General features: G+C 44.5%; 1 protein-coding gene and 1 pseudogene across 4 annotated transcripts in view; both read left to right on the forward strand.

Moving 5' to 3' along the window:
- Window positions 1-4,120: 4,120 nt before the first annotated feature.
- LOC149452355 (general transcription factor II-I repeat domain-containing protein 2 pseudogene) lies at window positions 4,121-5,557 on the forward strand (annotated as a pseudogene).
- Window positions 5,558-10,839: 5,282 nt separating this feature from the next.
- TENT4B (terminal nucleotidyltransferase 4B) overlaps window positions 10,840-22,487 on the forward strand; it is a 116,218-nt gene continuing 104,570 nt past the window's right edge. For all 4 annotated transcript variants that reach the window (XM_089689479.1, XM_089689481.1, XM_089689480.1 and 1 more), the window contains exon 1: window positions 10,840-11,742. In XM_089689479.1, coding sequence (XP_089545605.1) covers window positions 11,285-11,742 — 458 coding nt within the window. In that variant the 5' untranslated portion in view covers window positions 10,840-11,284. The remainder of the gene's footprint in view (window positions 11,743-22,487) is intronic.

The raw sequence follows: 22,487 nt of genomic DNA on the forward strand, positions 1-22,487 counted from the left end.
ACCAAAAGGATCTTTGGACAAGCTCAGTTGTTTTCCGTACCCCTAAGTGACCTGCAAGCAAATGGTCGTGGCAGATCTTAAATATTTGTGGCCTGACTTCTTGGGGAATGAAGATCTTGTCCTCATGCCACAAGAAATCCTCATGCTTCCTTCACGATAACCTCTCAGACCCAGCATATGAAAGTGAAGCTTGTTTAATTGATGCTTTTAGATCAGGCTGAATGAGTAGGAAATTATGTGGAGATAAAATAGTACTGGGAGCAGCTGTTTGAGGAGTGTCTGGGAACATCTGCTTTCCTGTTTTTAGACCCTGTAGGTATGTTAGATGAAAACTGAACCTTGAAAAAGAATAAGGCTCATCGAGCTTGTCTTGGTCTTAACCGTTTTGCGGTTCAAAGATATTTCAAGTTCTTTTGATCGGTAAAAACCATGATAGGGTGAGCAGCGCCTTCCAAGAGGTAGCGCCACTCTTCCAATGCAGATTTAATGGCCAGTAATTCGCGGTTCCCCACGTCATAATTTTTCTCCGGTTGACTCATCTTTCGGGAGAAAAAGGCCACTGGGTGCAAGAGAGCCTTGGGCCCCTGACGTTGTGAAAGGATTGCTCCTGTGGCAATCTCCAAGGCATCGACCTCCAGGACAAAGGGCAGAGTGGAGTTGGGGTGCTGTAGCACCGGAGCAGAGCTAAATAGAATCTTCAGCTTGTCAAAGGGCCCTTGGGCTTCTGGAGACCACTGGAATCGGGTATGTATCCGAGTTAATTGGGTAATGGGAGTGATGATAGAGGAAAAGTTCTTGATAAATCTCCTGTAAAAATTGGCAAAGCCCACAAATCTTTGAATACCTTTCTTATCGGTGGGGGCCGGCCAGTTGGTGATGGCAGCTACCTTTTGGGGGTCCATAGATATCCCATCAGTGGAAATGATCAAGCCCAGGAATTGGATTGATAGTTTTTCAAATTCGCATTTCTCCGCCTTTGCATATAATCCATGCTGACTTACGGTAGCTAGGACTTTTTTGACATGCACTTGGTGGAGTTCCAGGGTGGCAGAAAAGATAAGAATATTGTCAAGAAGTGATCCAAGAATTCCTGGAAAATGTTGTTCACGAGGTGCTGAAAGGTTGCAGGAGCGTTACACAACCCGAAGGGCATAACCAGGTACTCGAAGTGCCCAAAGCAGGTTCTAAAAGCTGTCTTCCATTCATCTCCTTTGCAGATTCTGACTAGATTATAGGTGCCCCCGAGATCCAGTTTTGTAAATATTTGGGCATCACGGAATCTTTGGAAGAGCTCCGGGACCAGAGGGAGCGGATAACGATTTTTGATAGTCACTTTATTGAGTCCCCGGCAATCCACACAAAGCCTGAGTGAGTGATTCTTTTTCTCCACGAAGAAGATTCCCGCACCAGCAGGAGAAGAAGAGGGGTGAATGAACCCCTTCTTAAGACTCTCATCAATGTACTTCGGATAACGGAAAAATTTGCCCAAAGGGAATCTCTGCCCCGGGAAGGAGTTCAATAGGGCAGTCATATGGCCAGTGAGGTGGTAGCGTGTCGGCCTTCTGTTTATCAAAAACATCCAGGTATTCATGGTAGGATGGGGGCACAATTTGACTGGTGTCGGGCACCGTTTGAACGGTCAGGCAACTGCTAGAGTCTGTGAGTTCAGGGGGAAAGCAATGTTGTAGACAGTAGATGGAGGAGAAGGAAATCTTTCCTGTAGGCCAATCCACATGAGGGTTATGGGCCATGGTATTCCCAGGATGATCGGGAACATGGGGGAGCACAAGATGTCAAAGCAGAGAAATTCTTTATGGCCTGAGTCTGTGGATGTCAAAATAGGAATGGTTTCCTGTGTTATAGGACCAGATCGAGGAAAAGTCCCATCGGCTAAATGGACTGCAAGTTTTTGTTTTTTGTCTCTCATTGGGGCCTGCAACTTCTTTGCTAGGGTGACGTCCAAAAAACAGCTGCACGCCCTGGAGTCAGTGATTGCTTGGAGCTTGACTTCCCTTCCCGCGACCTGCAACAAGATAGGTAGAACAAGGTGAGCTGGTAATGATCCAGAAATCTGAGAGTAAATAGCGCGTGGAGGGATATATTTACTAGGTCTCACAGGACAATTTTGTAAGAAATGTCCAGATGCTCCACAGTAGAGGCATAGGTTGGACTGTCTCTGACGTGTCTTTTCATCTGGGGACAAGGAGGAGCAAACTAGGCCAATCTGCATAGGTTCAGTTTCGGCAACAGGAGCAGATTGCACAGTGGGCAGAGGAGCAGAGAAGGAAGGCACCTTGGGTAGCATCCAGGATGGACAGTAGGAATTAGATCTTTCCAATCGCCATTCCCGCAGGCGACTGTGTAGCTGGATGGCCAACTGGATGAAGCCTTCAAGGGAGGTAGAAGCCTCGACTCTGGCTAATTCATCTTTGAGTCCTTCAGAGAGACCAAGCCGATACTGGTATCTGGTGGTGGCTTCATTCCAGCCTGTGTCTACTGACCATTTATGGAATTCAACCGTATAATCTTCCACGGGTCGGCGACCTTTTTGGAGGGAGTGAAGGGCAGCTTCTGCTGAGGCCATGCGTTGGGGATCGTCATATAGTTGGGACATGGCATCAAAAAAGGTAGTAACAGGCAGCAGTATCAGAACTGGTCTCTTTTGCTCCAGGAGGTGATGTGCACAGGACTAAGGTTCATCAGTAAGTAGCAAGATGATGAACCCCACCTTCAGAGACTCTAAAGAAAAAGTTCTGGATTGAAGTGCCAAATATAACAGACATGCATTTTTAAACGCCCTGAACTTTTGACGATCTCCAGAAAAGCGTTCCGGGACTGGTACTCTTGGCTCTGGTGGAGGTAGCATTACTGTGGGAGCGACTGCAGGGCCTTCTTAAACAGAAGCGGAGGATGCAGAGGGTGCCCTGGGTGAGTTTTGGTCAGCAGGAGCTGAAGGAGTGGCAAGATTCTGCAGGCGACCTTCTAATTGGATATAGCCTTCTTGTAGGTCAGGCATGTCCAAAGTCCGGCCCGCGGGCCATTTACGGCGCGGGGGTCGGTTTAATACGGCCCTCCAACAGCCCTCCCTGCTCTGTGTAATGTGGCCCTCCCTTCTATGGCAGACAGTCTGCTTGAGAGCAGAGGGCAGTGCGCATGCCTGACTGCAGCGCGCTGGGAGCGACAGAGGGCGGTGACGTCAGGGCTTCCAGCGTAATGTGGCCCTCCCACGGCCCTCCCTTCTATGGCAGACAGTCTGCTTGAGAGCAGAGGGCAGTGCGTATGCCTGACTGCAGCGCGCTGGGAGCGACAGAGGGCGGTGACGTCAGGGCTTCCAGCGTGAAGTGTCTCTTCCCCTCCCGGCGGACGAGCAGAGACTTCAGCTCCAGCTACCTCCTCCGCGGGACTGCTGTATTTGGGGTGTGAGACAGACCGCCATTTCATGGGCTGGGATGCAGGGAGCTGGACAGAGGTAGGTAGGGTCCTGACCTAGCAGAATCTGTGACGCTGTGGAGTGGTGGAAGTGTGTGAGCTGCTACCAGAAAGTCTGACCAAATAACTCAGCTTACACCTGCCAAGGTCAAACAGAAGCAGAATTATGCTTGCTAAATATGAACAAGGAACAGATCTCCAAAATGTAATTCCTGCCATATTACACTCATAAACGTATTTCCAGAAGGGCCACATTTTTACTCTGGCACTGCACCATTCACTCTTCCCCTTCTGGCCAATTTATAAAATGGCAACTATAAATAAAAAAAGGAAAGTTGAGAGTGAGGGCCGCAGTTTCCAGGAAAGGTGGAAAGTGGATTTTTTTTTCACTGAAATACGGAATCGCTGTGTTTGTCTGATATGTCAAGAGACTGTGGCCGTTTATAAAGAATTTAATGTCAAGAGACACTACCAGACGAGACATAGCACATACAACAAACTAACAGGGCGCGACCGCAGTAAAAAGTTGAAGCAACTTGAAGCGGTTTTAATGTCACAACAGCGATTTTTCACAAGAGCCCGTGAGTCAAATGAAAATGCCACAAAGGCAAGCTATGAGGTGGCAACGTTAATTGCTAAAAATTGCAAGTCTTTTGTTGAGGGTGAATTTATTAAAGAGTGCATTATGAAAATGGTTGAGAATATCTGTCCCGAGAAGAAGCAAGAGTTTGCCAACATTTGCCTGGGTCGTAACACCGTAGCATGGAGAATTGAAGATATTTCATTAGATATAAAGAGACAGTTGATGTCCAAAGGACAGGATTTTGACTTCTTTTCAATAGCCTGTGATGAAAGCACAGACCTATCTGACACAGCTCAGTTGCTGATTTTTTTGAGAGGGGTGGACGCTGAAATAAATGTGACTGAAGAACTACTTGACCTCCAAAGCCTTGCGGATCAAACAAGAGGAAAAGATTTATTTGTTGCTGTTAGTTCCGCAATAGATGACATGAAACTGCCCTGGAACAAAGTTACTGGGGTTATTACTGATGGGGCACCTGCTATGGTTGGTGAAAGAAGTGGATTATCAACCCTAATCTGTAACAAGGTGATTGAAGAAGGAGGCGAAGCTATTAAACTCCATTGTATCATTCATCAGCAAGTTCTCTGTGCTAAATATCTCAAATATGATCATGTTATGAAACCGGTTGTAAAGAATATTAATTTTATTCGCGTTAAAGCTCTGTGCCACCGCCAGTTTAAACAGTTTCTACTGGACATCCAGGCTGAATATGAAGATGTTTTATATCACAACGATGTAAGATGGCTCAGTCGAGGGTCTGCGCTGCAGCGTTTTTACTCTCTCAGAAAGGAAATCAAAGAATTCCTGGAAACAAAGGGGCAACTGATGCGAGAACTATCTGATCCTATTTGGCTGGCTGATTTGGGGTTTTTAGTTGACATGACAAAGCATCTGAATGTACTAAACACCAGTCTTCAGGGAAAAGATGCAGTGGTAAACCAGCTTTATTCACACCTCAAGGCGTTTGAAACAAAGCTGCAACTTTTCCAAAGGCATTTGTCACAAACACAGCCCAATACCATACATTTTTCAGCATTGCAGGAAGTAATGAACAGTTTTTCACAGGACAATATCAGTGCACAAATGAGCAGGCATGCAGCAGACATCGCATCTCTGGCTGAAGAGTTTAAACAGCGCTTTCAAGATTTTGCAGCTATTGAAAATGAGATCAGCCTTTTCTCCTCTCCATTCTCTGTTGACCCCGATGATGCTCCAGATCAGCTGCAGCTTGAGCTCATTGAGCTGCATTGTGACAGAGAGTTACGCAGTCGTCACCAACAGCTCTCTCTTGTGAACTTTTACCGCCAACTGGATAAAGGCAGGTTTCAAGAGATTCGGACATTGGCTAAGAAAATGCTGAGCTTGTTTGGCTCAACATATTTGTGTGAGAAGACATTCTCTGTTATGAACTTTAACAAGAACCGTGTGAGGACAAGACTAAGTGACTCTCATCTGCGTGACATTTTGCGCATCAAAACCACTGCCTTTGTACCTGATCTAACCGATTTGCTGCAGTCCAGATCTCAGTTTCACCCTTCACATTAGTGCAGGTAAGTTTTTTTTAAATGTATTTTCAATACATTGTGAAAACTCAGCTGTCAGTTGATCTTAATGTTATGAAATGAAAAGTATGTCGTTAACTTGGCATAAAATAATTTATTTGCATTTAATTGTAATGGTTCAAAGAATGTTCGGAAAAATGTTCGGCCCTCTACCATGTTCACTTCATCCAATCTGGCCCTCTTTGAAAAAAGTTTGGACACCCCTGTTGTAGGTTCTTGACTGCTTGCGTGAGGGCGGCAACCTGCTGGCACAGAGCCTCTATCGGGGAGACACCTCTCTCAGCCTCTGACATTATGGCTGGATTATGCTGTCACGTACCTGACTGGAGGCTGCAATAGAGCGAGGGCTACCCTTACGGCTCAGTGCAGTGCGCCCCTGGAGGTGCAAACAGGAGGTGAAGTGCCCAAAGAAGCACGTGTTGCCAGTGGTGTTGCTGCTTGGAAATGCCTGATGATATGGAACCCATGGGTGCTCCAGTTGCAGTATGAGTCTCTCCAGAGAACACGTGGATCCAGAAGGATGGGTAGAGTAGTCAGTAGACAGAGCCAGGATCAATAAGGAACAGCAGACAAGAGCAACGTCAGGATCAAAACGGGGTCATACACATAGTAACAGAAGACAGTAGCAAGGTCAGGATCAAGCCAGGGTCATACACAGAGTAGCAGCAGACAGGAGTAAGGTCAGGAGCAAGCCGGGTCAGTAATGGGTAATCAGCAGTAAATTCAGGAACACAGGAACAGGAGGGGCTGACGATAATCCAGCAATCACTGAGCACAGCTGCAGTCCTTATAAAGGCTACTGAGTATCAGCAATTAGTGCACCCTGCATGTGCCGGTGCGTTTTCATGCACAGGAATGCATGATTATGTGTCGCCCGCCTATGTGCATGCACATTTTCTTTGCACGATTTGATGCTTTTGCCTGGGCTTCCTTGTCTTTTCCTCTCACACACACATTACATATTGTTAGGCACACAGTTAACCCTTTGATTGCTCCTAGATGTTAACCTTTTCCCAGTCAGTCATTAGTACAGTGACAGTGTATATTATTAGCACTGATCACTGTGTGATGTCAGTGTAATTTAGTCAGTTCCCAACCCAGTGTCAGTTAGTGTCAGATTGCCTTCCCCACTATCATATTTCCACTATAAGTCACTGGTCACTGCAATTACTATTATAAAAAAAAACGTTTAATTCCCGTATATAGTATACCATTGTTGGAAGATGCTATAACTTTCACACAGACCGATCAATATACACCTATTGTTTTTTTTTTTTACAAAAGACATATAGAAGAATACATTTTGGTCTAAATTTATGAAGTTATTTGATTTTTTTAATTTTTTTATTGAATATGTTTTATACTAGAAAGTAAAAAATATATATTTTTTCAAAATATTCTGTCTTTTTTTGTTTATGTAATAAAAAATAAAAAACCCAGTAGTGATCAAATGCAGTGCGCAGAAGTCGCCAACTGTCTGCAAAGTCAATAGCTAAGGACCTCCAAACTTCATGTGGCCTTCAGATTAGCACAACAGTGCGTAGAGAGCTTCATGGAATGGGTTTCCATGGCCGATCAGCTGCATCCAAGCCTTACATCACCACGTGCAAAGCAAATCATCAGATGCAGTTCTGTAAAGCACACCACCACTGGACTCTAGAGCAGTGGAGACGTGTTCTCTGGAGTGACGAATCACGCTTCTCTGTCTGGCAATCTGATGGATGTGTCTGGTTTTGATGGTTGCCAGGAGAACAGTACTTGCCTAACTGCATTATGCCAAGTATAATGTTTGTTGGAGGGGGACTTATGGTGTGGGAGGGCTTGTTCTTCAGGGGTTGGGCTTTGCCCCTTAGTTCCAGTGAAGGCATCAGCATACCAAGACATTTTGGAAAATTCCATTCTCCCAATTTCATGGAAACAGTTTGGGGATGGCCCCTTCCTGTTCCAACATGACTACGCACAAGTGCACAAAGCAAGGTCCAGAAAGACATGGATGAGGGAGTTTGGGTTGGAGGAACTTAACTGGCCTGCACAGAGTCCTGACCTCAACCCGATATAACATCTTTGGGAAGAATTAGAGCGGAGACTGAGAGCCAGGCCTTCTCGTCTGACATCAGTGCCTGACCTCACAAATGAGCTTCTGGAAGAATGGTCAAACTTTCCCATAGACAAACTCCTAAACCTTGTGGACAGCCTTCCCAGAAGAGTTGAAGCTGTTATATCTGTAAAGGGTGGGCCAACTCAATATTGAACCCGACAGACTAAGACTGGGATGCCATTAAAGTTCATGTGCGTGTAAAGGGCAGGCTTTCCAATACTTTTGGCAATATAGTGTAGATACATAGGTCACCTTTCGCCTCTCACTGGGGTTTATATGGATACATAGGTCACCTTTCGCCTCTCACTGGGGTTTATATGGATACACAGGTCACCCTTTGCCTCACACTGAAGTTTATATAGCTACATAGGTCACCTTTTCCCTCATACTGAGGTTTATATGGATACATAGCAGGGGCGGACTGACAACTCATGGGGCCCCCAGGCAATAGGGGATCTGGGGCCCCTGTGTCCTCGCCCACACTGAAATCACACCAAAAAAGCCTATGAAAGGTACCAGGGGCATCTCATGGGGCCCCCTACTGACCCCGGGCCCTCGGGCACTGCTCGAGTTCCCAAATGGTCAGTCCACCCCTGAGACATAGGTCACCTTTTCCATCATACTGAGGTTTATATGGATACACAGGTCACCCTTCGCCTCACACTGAGGTTTATATAGCTACAGAGGTCACCCTTCCCCTCACACTGGGGTTTATATGGATACATAGGTCACCTTTCCCCTCTCACTGGGGTTTATATGGATACACAGGTCACCTTTCGCCTCACACTGAGGTTTATATGGATACACAGGTCACCTTTCGCCTCACACTGAGGTTTATATGGATACACAGGTCACCTTTCTCCTCACACTGGGGTTTATATGGATACACAGGTCACCCTTCGCCTCACACTGAGGTTTATTTGGATACACAGGTCACCCTTCGCCTCACACTGAGGTTTATATAGCTACAGAGGTCACCCTTCCCCTCACACTGGGGTTTATATGGATACATAGGTCACCTTTCCCCTCTCAGTGGGGTTTATATGGATACACAGGTCACCTTTCGCCTCACACTGAGGTTTATATGGATACACAGGTCACCTTTCGCCTCACACTGAGGTTTATATGGATACACAGGTCACCTTTCTCCTCACACTGGGGTTTATATGGATACACAGGTCACCCTTCGCCTCACACTGAGGTTTATATGGATACACAGGTCACCCTTCGCCTCACACTGAGGTTTATATGGATACACAGGTCACCTTTCTCCTCACACTGAGGTTTATATGGATACACAGGTCACCTTTCTCCTCTCACTGTGGTTTATATAGCTACATAGTTAACCTTTCACCTCACACTGGGGTTTATATGGATACATAGGTCACCTTTCGCCTCACACTGAGGTTTATATGGATACACAGGTCACCTTTCTCCTCTCACTGGGGTTTATATGGATACACAGGTCACCCTTTGCCTCACACTGGGGTTTATATGGATACACAGGTCACCCTTTGCCTCACACTGGGGTTTATATGGATACACAGGTCACCCTTTGCCTCACACTGGGGTTTATATGGATACACAGGTCACCCTTTGCCTCACACTGGGGTTTATATGGATACACAGGTCACCTTTCGCCTCACACTGGGGTTTATATGGATACACAGGTCACCTTTCGCCTCACACTGAGGTTTATATGGATACACAGGTCACCTTTCTCCTCTCACTGGGGTTTATATGGATACACAGGTCACCCTTTGCCTCACACTGGGGTTTATATGGATACACAGGTCACCTTTCGCCTCACACTGAGGTTTATATGGATACACAGGTCACCTTTCGCCTCACACTTGGGTTTGTATGGATACACAGGTCACCTTTCCCCTCTCAGTGGGGTTTATATGGATACACAGGTCACCTTTCGCCTCACACTGAGGTTTATATGGATACACAGGTCACCTTTCGCCTCACACTGAGGTTTATATGGATACACAGGTCACCTTTCTCCTCACACTGGGGTTTATATGGATACACAGGTCACCCTTCGCCTCACACTGAGGTTTATATGGATACACAGGTCACCCTTCGCCTCACACTGAGGTTTATATGGATACACAGGTCACCTTTCTCCTCACACTGAGGTTTATATGGATACACAGGTCACCTTTCTCCTCTCACTGTGGTTTATATAGCTACATAGTTAACCTTTCACCTCACACTGGGGTTTATATGGATACATAGGTCACCTTTCGCCTCACACTGAGGTTTATATGGATACACAGGTCACCTTTCTCCTCTCACTGGGGTTTATATGGATACACAGGTCACCCTTTGCCTCACACTGGGGTTTATATGGATACACAGGTCACCCTTTGCCTCACACTGGGGTTTATATGGATACACAGGTCACCCTTTGCCTCACACTGGGGTTTATATGGATACACAGGTCACCCTTTGCCTCACACTGGGGTTTATATGGATACACAGGTCACCTTTCGCCTCACACTGGGGTTTATATGGATACACAGGTCACCTTTCGCCTCACACTGAGGTTTATATGGATACACAGGTCACCTTTCTCCTCTCACTGGGGTTTATATGGATACACAGGTCACCCTTTGCCTCACACTGGGGTTTATATGGATACACAGGTCACCTTTCGCCTCACACTGAGGTTTATATGGATACACAGGTCACCTTTCGCCTCACACTTGGGTTTGTATGGATACACAGGTCACCTTTCTCCTCTCACTGGGGTTTATATGGATACACAGGTCACCTTTCTCCTCTCACTGGGGTTTATATGGATACACAGGTCACCCTTCTCCTCACACTGGGGTTTATATGGATACACAGGTCACCCTTCTCCTCACACTGGGGTTTATATGGATACACAGGTCACCCTTTGCCTCACACTGAGGTTTACATAGATACACAGGTAACCCTTCACCTCACACCGAACATTTATTTCTAGTTTCATTTCTTTTAAATCTCATTTGAACCTTGGCCACGTGACGCTACTAGAAACACGCCTACCACGCAGCGCTATTGGCTCGGCACTGAGAGGTAGAAGAGCGTAACGTCAAGGCGGCTCTCTACAGTTTAGGGCTCGAGGTGGGCGGATTCGCGTGCTGTAGGATGGGGCATGCGCGCTGAAGCAACGAAGGAGGGAGGAGCCGCCATTGCTGTGGCCGATGTGACAGCGGAGTGAGAACACGGGCGAACATGGGACCTCCATACGTACAGCGGCCTTAAAGCCCCAGGGCCTGGGAGACCGGCCAGCGACGCCATTGGGACGCAGAGCGACAGCCGCCTCGTTAGTTCCTTAGTTTTTTCTTTTTAATAATCGGTATCTGGTGCGGTGACACCCGGAGCACCTAGCAGGGGGGAGGGGGCGGCCAGTAGAGGAGAGCGGTGTCCGGCCGGCAGGAGAAGGGCCATTAATTCGGGAGGGGGGAGGGCTGTGACGTTGGATAACGGTCCGGAGTGTCAGGTGGGACCATTGTGAGGAGCCTTACAAGGACGTTTTAGGAGGCCGGAGGGGACAGGCGGGATCCGAGCCGGGGCAGCCCCGGAGGGAAGCGGATCGGGGGGCCCAGGCTCCGTTTGATGGATCCTCGGATCGCCTGGTTCCAGCCAGAGCAGCTCGGCCCCTCCAACAGCCTGTGGATGCAGATCTGGGAGACCACGCAAGGCCTGAGAAACCTCTACTTCAACCACAACAGCCCGGCCTCCCCCGCACACAGCGGATCCTCCTCCACCAGCTCCTCGGCCGGCGAGGCCAACATGTACCGGGACAGCGGCACGGCCCAGGCCTCCCCCATGCCGGCCACCCCAGTGCTGGGCGAACCGGGGGACTTCCTACCGCTGGAGACCTCCAACAACAACCAGAACCAGAGCCCCCCCGGGGGCTGGAGGAACGATCACACCAACCGCAACAAGAGGAAGCGGGACAACAAAGCCAGCACCTTCGGACTCAACTACAGCCTGCTCAACTCCGCCAACACCGGGGGGGCCTACACCGGCACTCCATGGAAGAGCCGCAACTACAGCGACCAGGTCATAGGGTGAGTCCGACCATCGCATTTGTCACATGGCCTCTGCCCCTGTCATCACCCACTGACATGTATTAACCTCGTCCACTTCTAGCTTCAATCATCGTACAGTGTGTGTCCAACTGGAGACGGGATATACTGATCACATCTGTCAGATCAGCATGTGGGAGCCTACTGACCTGACCACGCTGCACCAATCCTGGGGAATACATGCTGATCTGACAGATGTGATCTGCCGGGTCATTACTCCCATCCACTGACCTGTATTTATCTCTTCCAGTTACAGCTTTAATTTTATCATTTGATAGTGTGTGTCCAACTGGAGACATACAGCCCATCACATTTGTCAGATCAGTATGTAGGAGTTTACTGATCCCACCACACTGCACTAATGCTGGGGAATACATGGTAATCTAACAGATGGAATCTGCTGGGCTGTGACCACTGCTGTCTAAAGTTTTCCATATAGGTAATGATGCCCCCCCCCACCACCACCACCACAAATCTTGCGGTGTCTTACAGTGACAAGGTCGTAGGGTGAGTTCTTGTGAAGACGTGACATACAGCCAATCGCATCTGTCAGATCTTCTGAGTGTATTGTGAGGACCTGTCAATCAATTCACCCTTCACAGTAAACCACTCCTGGGAAAACCTGCTGATCTGACAGATGGGCACTGCTGGTGTGTGATCTGTGTTATCTACTGACGTTTTCAAGTTATATCTTACATCTTACATTTTATATTATCGTAAAGTGAGTCCTCCTGGGGTTAGGACATAAAGTCCATCACATCTGCCAGATCAGCATGTGAGAGTCTACAGACCTGACTGCTCTACGACACTCTTGGGAGAACTTGCTGATCTGACAGGATCTTGTGGTGTGTGATCGCTGTTGTCAACTGACATTTTTTAAAGTGGAGCTAAATTCTCCTATCCTTGTCCGCCAAGGAAGCTGCTATCCTAGCCTCTTCTGGATCTGCAGCTGCCATAGTGCTGCACACATGATCACTTAAGACACCAGCCATTTGATGGTTTGACAGTTTGGCTGAGAGCACAAGTGGATGTGACAGTTAGCATTCCCGGGAATGTAACTGGTTTTTTTAAACGGTTTAGTTTTGCTTTAACACCCCGGTGACATTGGGTGCGACTTGGAATGCGATTCGCATGCCACTCGACTTGCAAATCTTATGCCAAGTTGCACCCTATTGTCCACTATTAGAGCGGTCATATCGGTGCAGTTCCGACTTGGTCAGGGGGTAATGTGTAACTTTATGTAAAAACAAAGAAAATTAAACATGGGTGGACAGGCAGGATATTCTATGCAGAGGCCAATGGCTGCGAATGGCGTTCGGGACCTGGAAACTGGCCACCTGAAGATGTCTGATTGGAACCCACTTCACTAACATGAACTAGGGCCATTGTAATATATGGGAAAACACTGTGCATGCATTTTTGATGCAGAAAAAAACCGCACTAGACTGCATCTAGCGTGAACTAGCTCTGAAGCAGTTCCAAATTGTTCAGTTTTGTAGTGCGATTCAGAGACCAGCTGTGTTCCGAATCAAGTGTAGCTGTACTTTAATATGTGTTTTTTTGCATGTTGTTTGCTGGTGCGTCTCTCTCTCCAACTAGGAACTATCAAAGTGGCTTATGCTCTAAACTGGACTGTCAAGACATCAAATGGCTGGTATTATAACTGATCACACATACAGCACTATGGCAACTGCAGATCCGAGACTAAGATGGCAGCTTCCTTGTCTGTAAAGGATTGGAGGGTTTAGTGTGCTTTAAATTAAATTACAGTGACAAGGTCATAGGGTGAGTTCTGGACACATGATATACAGCTGATCACATCTGTCAGATCTTCATGTGGGGTGCCTGCCAACCCAATCACACTACGACAGTCTTGGGAATACCTGCTGATTTGATCTGGTGGTGTGTGATAACTGTTGTCAACTGACATTTATTAAAAGGTTCTATATATTTACTGATTCCCATCCAGAAATCAAATTGTATTTTAACATTACAGTGATAATGTCATAGGGTGAGTTCCCATGAAGACATGACATAATCTGACAGATGTGATCAGCTGTATAACTAAGTGTAACATGAGGATCTGACAGTCCATTCATTCATCCTTCACTCTACACCACTCCTGGAAAATGTGCTGCTCTGACAGATGGGATCTGCTGGTGTGTGGTCAGTGCTATCAATTGTTATTTTATTAAAGTCTTCTCTCTTAAATTAAGTGAGGAGGTCATAGGGTGAGTCCTCTTGAAGACACTACATACTGCTGATCACATCTGTCAGATCATCTGAGTATAACCTGAGGGGCTACCAGTCCATGCACACTAGACAATTCCCAGGGAAATATGAATGTTGAGTTTGAAAATGGATTGATCCCAGAAATCTATAGCTGACCTCATCTGTCAGATCATCTCTCTACTAATATGAGGGTCTACCAACACAATCCATTCAATATGTAAGGTGTTCCTATTAATACATGCTGTAGTGTCTACAGCTGATCACATCTTGTTGCGCTATAAAGTGATTAATAGAATATATGCAAACAATATTAATAATAGATAAAATCACCAAAAGTGAACTGAACTGAATGGGTCTTAAAGCAGCCACCTTTTATAAAAAATAAAAACTTCAAGTCCTCAGTGAATGAATTGAAATATGTCGGCATAACGGAATAGTGAAAAACAAAAAAAGTGAAAGTCCACAGGAGGTGACTTGAATTATATCAGCATTCAGTGCTCTTCTCTTCATCCACTAGCACCAGTGCTACCCGTCACTACAGCGCAAATAAGATGCGAGCTTACCAGATTAAAAGACCCCTTGTATATGTAAATCAATAATCACCAGGCCGATTTGGATAGTGGCAAGTTCCGGTTTCTGTACGCGATGACGTCACAGGAGAGGGCCTGATGGTGCATTTCGTCTTACATCTTCGGGGCTGTATAGTGCAACACTTTTGTATTACACAATTTGGTATTAGAGAGAATATCCTCTATTGTGTTTGCAGCTGAATTTTGTTCTGTGCACAGTTTGCACAGTTTTCAAAATCTTCTATAGCTGATCACTTCTGTCAGATCATCTGAGTGTAACACCATTCCTGGGAAATAAGTGCTTGAAAACACCTCTGTCTCATCATTTCAGTTTACTGTGAATAAGGGTCTCACCATTCATGTTACAATCTGACCTTACAAACTTTGTGCAGCGAACTTTAGTCAGACAGGTAATTGTACCACATAGTTGTTGGTAGCTCAAAAGGGAGATTGTACAATCAGTTTGTAGTGCGTGATGAGCCTAATGTTAGTGCCTTCCTACACCCATTCCTTATAGGAGCAGACTTTAACCATTACAACATTTTGTTGACCTGACAAATGGTATCTGAAATGAACTCTAGTGCTGCATGGTTAGTGTTCTTAACAGACATTTATTAAAGTTTTTCATATATTTATTACTATTTGTCCAGAAACAGAGTTCTTTCTTACATTTAATTACAGTGACAAAGTAATAGTATGAGTTCCCACAAAGCCATGTTAAAGTTAATCAGCTGATCACCTGTCCTGTCATCTGAATGTAATGTAAGGAGCTACCTGCACAATCCACTCACCTTTCACTTGACTCCCCTTCTGGGAAATTATAAACATTGAGATTGAAAATTGAGTGATCCCAGCAGTCTGCTAACCATAGATGTGATACGCTATCAGATTGTCTTAAGTTTTCTGTAATATGGGGGTCTGCCTGTACAATACATTCAATATACTAAATACACAGTTGTTGGACCTTCAAAATATTTTCTTATAAATGGTGCGATCTGACAAATAGTATCTGTGTGTGTGAGGTGTCAGTAATAGACTTTTATTAAAGTGGATCTTAACCTTCTGATCTTTTACAGCTGCCATCATAACCTCTGTTTGATCTGCAGTTGCCATGGTGCTGCACATGTGATCGCTAAGACACCAGCTGTTTGACAATTTGGTTGAGAGCACAAGCAACTTTTTTGGGAAACCGTTAGGGGTAATAAACCCAATGGCAAACATTTATGATAATGTTGTTTACCAATTCTTGGATGTGATGGCTTCATTAGTTTTCATTTTTTAGTCTTTCCTTAATTTTCACCTGGTGATTTGGCCAGTAAGTCTATTGTTTTTTTCAACAAAACATGCTCTTCTGCAGAAGTTAGTGTTGAGAAAAACCATTCACCACGGACAGCGGTGTTTACAGTAATCAGCTTTTATTTATGTAAAACGTTTATCCCAAAAGGGAAAACTGTTGCTGTAACTGCTTGTGTAACCGCAGTGTGAGCTGGAGTTTGGCTTCAATTTGTTAGTATATCTAAATCTGATAGTACGTTTACCATTCCCTTCCACCCAGATAAACCATGCTGATGACCAAAGGTGCCTCTGTGCTCCTTCATCCAGAGTGTGGGGGTGCTGTAATACAGGAGGGGTGTGACTGGTCAGATCACAGGTGAAAACAGAGGAAAAAGCGTAAGAAAAGAAAACTGATGCAGCCAGCACATTTAATGATTGGTAGGTTCCAGTATATTACATTTTTGATTTTGGGTTGAATACCACTTTAAATGGATGGGTTTAGTTCTGCTTTTAAATTGTTCCATTATGTCTATCCAGAAATCAAGTTTTGTCCTTCGTTACTTTACAGTGACTGAGTCATAGGGTGAGTTCACATGAAGTCATGCAATATTGTCTATAGTTGATAACTTCTGTCAGATCATTAGAGTGTAACCTGAGGGCCTACCTGCACAATCCTTTCTGCCTCCATATTACACCATTTTTGGGAAAGTTTGAATGTTTGAAACTGCAATGATCCCAGCAATCTGCAATCCACCACTGACCACACCTTGCAGATCTTATGGGTTTACTGTGTTTAAGGGTCACCGTACTCGCTACAATCTGATCTTGCAAACTGAACATTAAATTTAAGAGTTAACCAAACCATATTCCTAATCTATCCAGTCAGACAGGCCCTTGTACTGCATAGTCGTTGGTAAATCTAATTAGGATTGTACAGTCTGATTGTGATATTTATGTTTTACAGGTACTTAGAGAGCGCCATCCATTTACACAGCACTTTATATACACACACAATATTGCCAAAAGTATATTGGGACACCCCCTCCAAATCATTGTATTTAGGTGTTCCAATCACCTATATGGCCACAGGTGTATAAAATCAAGCACTTAGCCATGCAGATTGTTTCTACAAACATTTGTGAAAGAATGGGTTGCTTTCAGGAGCTCGGTGAATTCAAGCGTGGTTCCGCCATAGGTTGCTAACTGTGAAATTTCCTTGCTACTAAATATTCCACGGTCAACTGCTAGTGGTATTATAAAACGTGCAAGCAACTGGGGACAGCAACTCCGCCACAAAGTGGTAGGCCACGTAAAAAATGAAAGTGCAATGCTGAAGTGCACAGAAGTCCGCCATCTGTCTGCAGAGTCAAAGACCTACAAACTTTGTGTGGCCTTCAGATTAGCACAACAATGCGTAGAGAGCTTTATGGAATGGGTTTCCATGGCCGAGCAGCTGCATCCATGCCTTTCATCACCAAGTGCAATGCAAAGCGTCAGATGCAGTGGTGTGAAGCACGCCACCACTGGACTCTAGAGCAGTGGAGACCTGTTCTCTGGAGTGATGAATTAGGCTCCTCTGTCTTGGTAAATCCGATGGACATGTCTGGGTTTAGAGAGTGCCAGTAGAACGGTACTTGCCTGACTGTATTGGGCCAAGTATAAAGTTTGGCGGAGGAGGGCGTATGGTGTGGCAGGCGCAGCACCCTTTGGTGCCTAGTGCGCTGTGGCATTAGAAAAATTATGCAATTGCTGTTTCTTTGTTTGATTAGACTGACTTTACTCTGTAATTCCTCCAATGCCGCTCTATGGATGCAGTAGGTTTAAAGAGCACACCGAATACTTTAGTTAACTTCTTTAATAACTTCAATCTTCTTCATATAACACTGCTTACAATGGCTTGTTTCTTTCATATTACAATGGTTTAATTCGTATTACATTGGGTTGATTCGATAGATTGATAAATTCACTTGGATTTATAAATTCGTTAGATTACTCTACAGTGACTTGATTCGTAAGTTCGTAAATTCGATAAGTTCGGTGGAACTACAAGTAAACACACACAACAGTTTTTGCATACAGATCTACCTGCACTATAAACAACAGAGGAACACACAAGTGCATTAAATACCTATTTGGCCTTCTCTGTTTCCATAAAGCTTCTCTGACTGGAACTCTGTCTGTTTCCTCTTCTGTCTGGTGAGCATGTGTCTCTAGAAAATCCTAGCAGGGAGTTTTACACAGGCATACATGTGAAACTGGCTAGGATTGGTTAAGGCTCTGTACAGTGTGAGGCTGTCTGTGATTGGCTCAGTTCTTTACTAACTTTTAAAGGCATATTTTCCTTTTCTGCTTCTGCTAACACAATTAATATAAAAATGTCATATAACAATCAAAGACATAAATCACAGCAATGATTCTGCTTTGGCTTTAACATGTGCACATATATACTGTACTGAGGTTATTGGCAGGTTTGGTATACACATATATGTGAACCATATTAACAACCTAGGACTGGTCTTAGCTGGCCAGCTACATATGGTGTTTGGTTGTTTTCAGGGTTTGGGCTTGGCCCCTTGGTTTCAGTGAAGGGAACTCTTAAGGCATCAGCATACCAAGACATTTTGGACAATTTCATGCTCCCAACTTTGTGGGAACAGATTGTGGATGACCCCTTCCTGTTCCAACATGACTGCGCACCAATACACAAAGCAAGGTCCATAAAGTTATGGATGAGCGAGTTTGGGGTGGAGGAACCTGACTGACTTGCACCGAGTTCTGACCTCAACCCAATAGAATGCCTTTGGAATGAATTAGAGTGGAGAATGCAAGCCAGGCCTTCTCGTCCGACATCAGTGCCTGACCGCACAAATCCGCTTCTGGAAGAATGGTTAAACATTCCCATAGACACGCTCTTAAATCTTTTGGACAGCCTTCCCAGAACAGTTGAAGCTGTTGTAAAGAGAGGGCCAACTCAATATTGAACCCTACGGACTAAGACTGGGATGCCATTAAAGTTCATGTGTGTGTAAAGGCAGGCGCCCCAATACTTTTGGCAATATATTGTACATTTCACATTTACCTCCCATTCATACATACTAGGGCCAATTTAGACAGGAGTCCGTTAACCGACCAGCATGTCGTTGGAGTGTGTGAGGAAACCTACGCAGGCATGGAAAACTGGCTAAAAGATCGTTAATGGTTCATACTCTGAATGGTCTAAGGTTGTCAGTGGTGTACCCCAAGGTTCAGTGTTGGGACCCATACTTTTTAATATATTTATAAACGATATAGGGTCTGGGATTACAAATACCATTTCAGTCTCTGCAGATGACACCAAGCTGTGCAGTGGAATAACGTCCTTACAGGATGTCTCCAATTTACAAGCCGACCTCAATGCACTGTTTAGTTGGGCAACTATGTGGCAAATGAGGTTTAATGTTGATAAATGTAAGGTTATGCATTTGGGGCTAAGAATATGCATGCATCATATATACTAGGGGGAGTACAACTGGGGGAATCAATGGTGGAGAAGGATCTGGGAGTTCTGGTAGATCACAAGCTTAATAATGGCATGCAATGCCAAGCTGCAGTTTCTAAAGCAAAAATCCTCTCTTGTATTAAAAAATATAGACTCCAGAGAGATATTACCCCTGTACAAATCATTTTGTAATATGCGGTTCAATTGTGGGCACCAATTCACAAAAAGAACATTGGGGAGAAGGGCAACTAAACTGATACGAGGCATGGAGGAGATCAGCTATGAGGATAGTTTTAGAGGAACTGAATTTATTCTCTCTTGAGAAGAGGAGATTAAGGGGGATATGATCAACATGTATAAATTCAGTGAGAGCTGTGAAAATGTGGAATAGACTCGCTCAAGAGTTGGTTCTGGCCAGCTCAGTGGATTGCTTTAAAGGCCTGGATTATTTCTTAGATACACAGAATATAACTGGATACGAACATTTATAGGTAAAGTTGATCCAGGGAATATCTGATTGCCTCTCGGGGGAACAGGAAGTAATATTTTCCCTTGCAGGAGCAAATTGGATCATGCTTTGCTGGGAGTTGTTTTTGCCTTCCTCTGGATCAACTGTGGGTGTAGGTTGTTTTTTTTTTTTTTTTTTAATGGTTGAACTGGATGGACTGTTGTCGTTTTTTTAAAATCAGACTAACTATGTAACACGCACACTCCAGACAGGTAGTGTCATGGATGAGTTTCAAACCAACCACCTTAGTGCTGCAAGGGAGAAGTGCTAACTGGGTTGAGCTTTCCCCCAAAATCCATTCTGTATAGATGCAGACAGACCTTCACACTTGATGGATAAGTTCACCTTTTGACCAAAAATAATAAATGCACATTTCTTTGCAGGTAAAAATGCATTTACTATTTTTGGTTGCAGCCTCTAAAGTATTGCACCGGCAGTCAGCAGATTGCTGGTGCCATGCAGGTCTCCTGCAGATCTGTTAGTGTATGTGCTTGCCCATACGGGATATACAGGAAAGCGGATATACTGACAGGAAGAATCCATAAACTACCACGGCGCTCCACATCGCCTTGGTAGTTCATCGAGAACTACAAGCCAACAGTTGCTAAGTCTGTCAGGACTTGTAGTTCATTCATTCAGAGCCCCCACACAGCCGTGCTCTATTCAAAAACATATAACTTGTTCCCAGAAATGAACTTGTGCTTTTAAACCATTCTTGGAAACATTTGTTGATCTGACTAACAGTCTGAAATTGAATGTAGCAATTGAATGGTATGTGATCAGTATTAGCAGACACTTATTAGATTGTTCTTTATATTTATTGCTGCCCATTCAGAAATCAAGTTTTGTCTTCTTTTACAACGATTTGGTCATAGGGTGAATTTCTGTGAAGCCATGTAATTGTTGTACAGCTGACCATATACAGTATGCCAGAGTTGAGTGGTAACGTAGAGGCCATTTAATGTACACAATCCATTCAGCCTCCAAACTACACCATTCTTTGTAAAATTTTAATGAGAAATTGAATGATCCCAGAAATCAGTTGATTGCTTCTGTCAAATCATTCCAGTGAGAAAGGTAAAAGCGCAAGGTGTGCTCAGCAGACAATCTACTTCCTCGCCCTAGAATTTTTTTTAAAATTAGGAATTGCTGGAAGCTATATGTTTATACAATGGCATAAACATGTAAAAGTGGGAGAAGGTCCACTTTAAATTACAGGGACAAGGACATAGAATTCTCATGAAGCCATGCCATAGTTGTACAGCGTATCCAAAAGTATTTTAAGGTATGAAGCCCTCAAAACAAATTGTGCTGTGAATGTATCATACTATCTAAAAAGTGTACACACCTCATAACATGCTGCCATATTGAACTAATAAAGAAAATAAAATCTATAAAAAATAAAATATTAATGTGGCGCTTATACTCAAACGGTATTCAAAATATATAAACGCATAAAAAGTCCAAATGATTCAGTCCATTTTTGTGATCACCACGTGAAATTAATTCATAATCATATTCAATTTCCTATAATCACTACGTGAATAATAGTGAAATGAAATGAAGTTGTGCCGTGCTCCCCTCTCAGGTATTCACTCACCAAACTTAATTGCCTTCCACTCTCATGGTTGGCATACTGAGCTTTTGGATATAAAATTCTCCAAGGAATAGACCCCTTTCAAGACACAGTGGATTCCTCCAATGATGACTCAGAATCTCCAAGGTATATAGTAATGGCTCTTTCCGATGCTCCCAACAAACATCACATAGAAGATAAAAAATAGAGACCCGACATGGTGCAGTACTACTTAAAACCTTTTATTCTCCACCTGAGAATACTATTGACAAGAAGTATGACAAAAAAGTTAGGAGCCATTTTTTTTTTTTTAACTAAAAAAAAAAAAAATTTGAAAATTGATTTATTTGGGGGTCAAAAGGTTGTTTCATGGAGACTGCAGGGGGTGCAGTGTGGGGGCCTTTCCACGCAGTGTGCCTGCTGTGACAGGGAGCAGAGATTGTACAGGTGTGTGTGAGAGAGAGAGACGGAACACTTTGGATCTGCTGAGAGCAGTCGAACTGGATTTTTTTTGGATGTTGGGACTGGGTTGGTTGACTGGCTGTCAGGCGCCCTGAACTGCATATCAACTTGGTAAAAAAAATTTAACTAAATGAAAATATCATTCCAAAAAAAAAATCACAAATGCGAATACGCACAAATGGAAATGCACAGTCAGTGCAGAGATTGCGGTGTAAACAAGCCCCGACTTAAATGAATTTTATTACATTATAAAGCAATGTGTAAGCATGCACATGTATCACATCCGATGCTAATGTGCTCTGAGATTACACTACATGGGGCGTTTACAGTAGCTGTACTAGGTGTTACGCCTCAGGACTAGAAAGGGTCCAGCAGTAAGCGGAGGCCTCCGCGGCCTATCAGCTTCATCTACATTACAAGCACCAGAAAGCGTCCTCTATCTGGGAAGACGCTGAGGCTTGTAGTCCCCCAGCACAACTACACAGACTTCTATGGGGAGTGTTCCTTCATCCCCTATCCTGGATTTGATTGACAGGAGCAAGAGCCAATGAACCCCGCTGCTATCAGTCTGCCCAGTGAGGATGGACAGAGCCGGGACAACTGCAACTCTGGTGAACAGCGCTGGAT

The sequence above is a fragment of the Staurois parvus genome, unplaced genomic scaffold, assembly GCF_062004578.1.
Source record: "Staurois parvus isolate SC_StPar_1 unplaced genomic scaffold, SC_StPar_1.0 ptg000476l, whole genome shotgun sequence".
NCBI lineage: Eukaryota > Metazoa > Chordata > Amphibia > Anura > Ranidae > Staurois > Staurois parvus.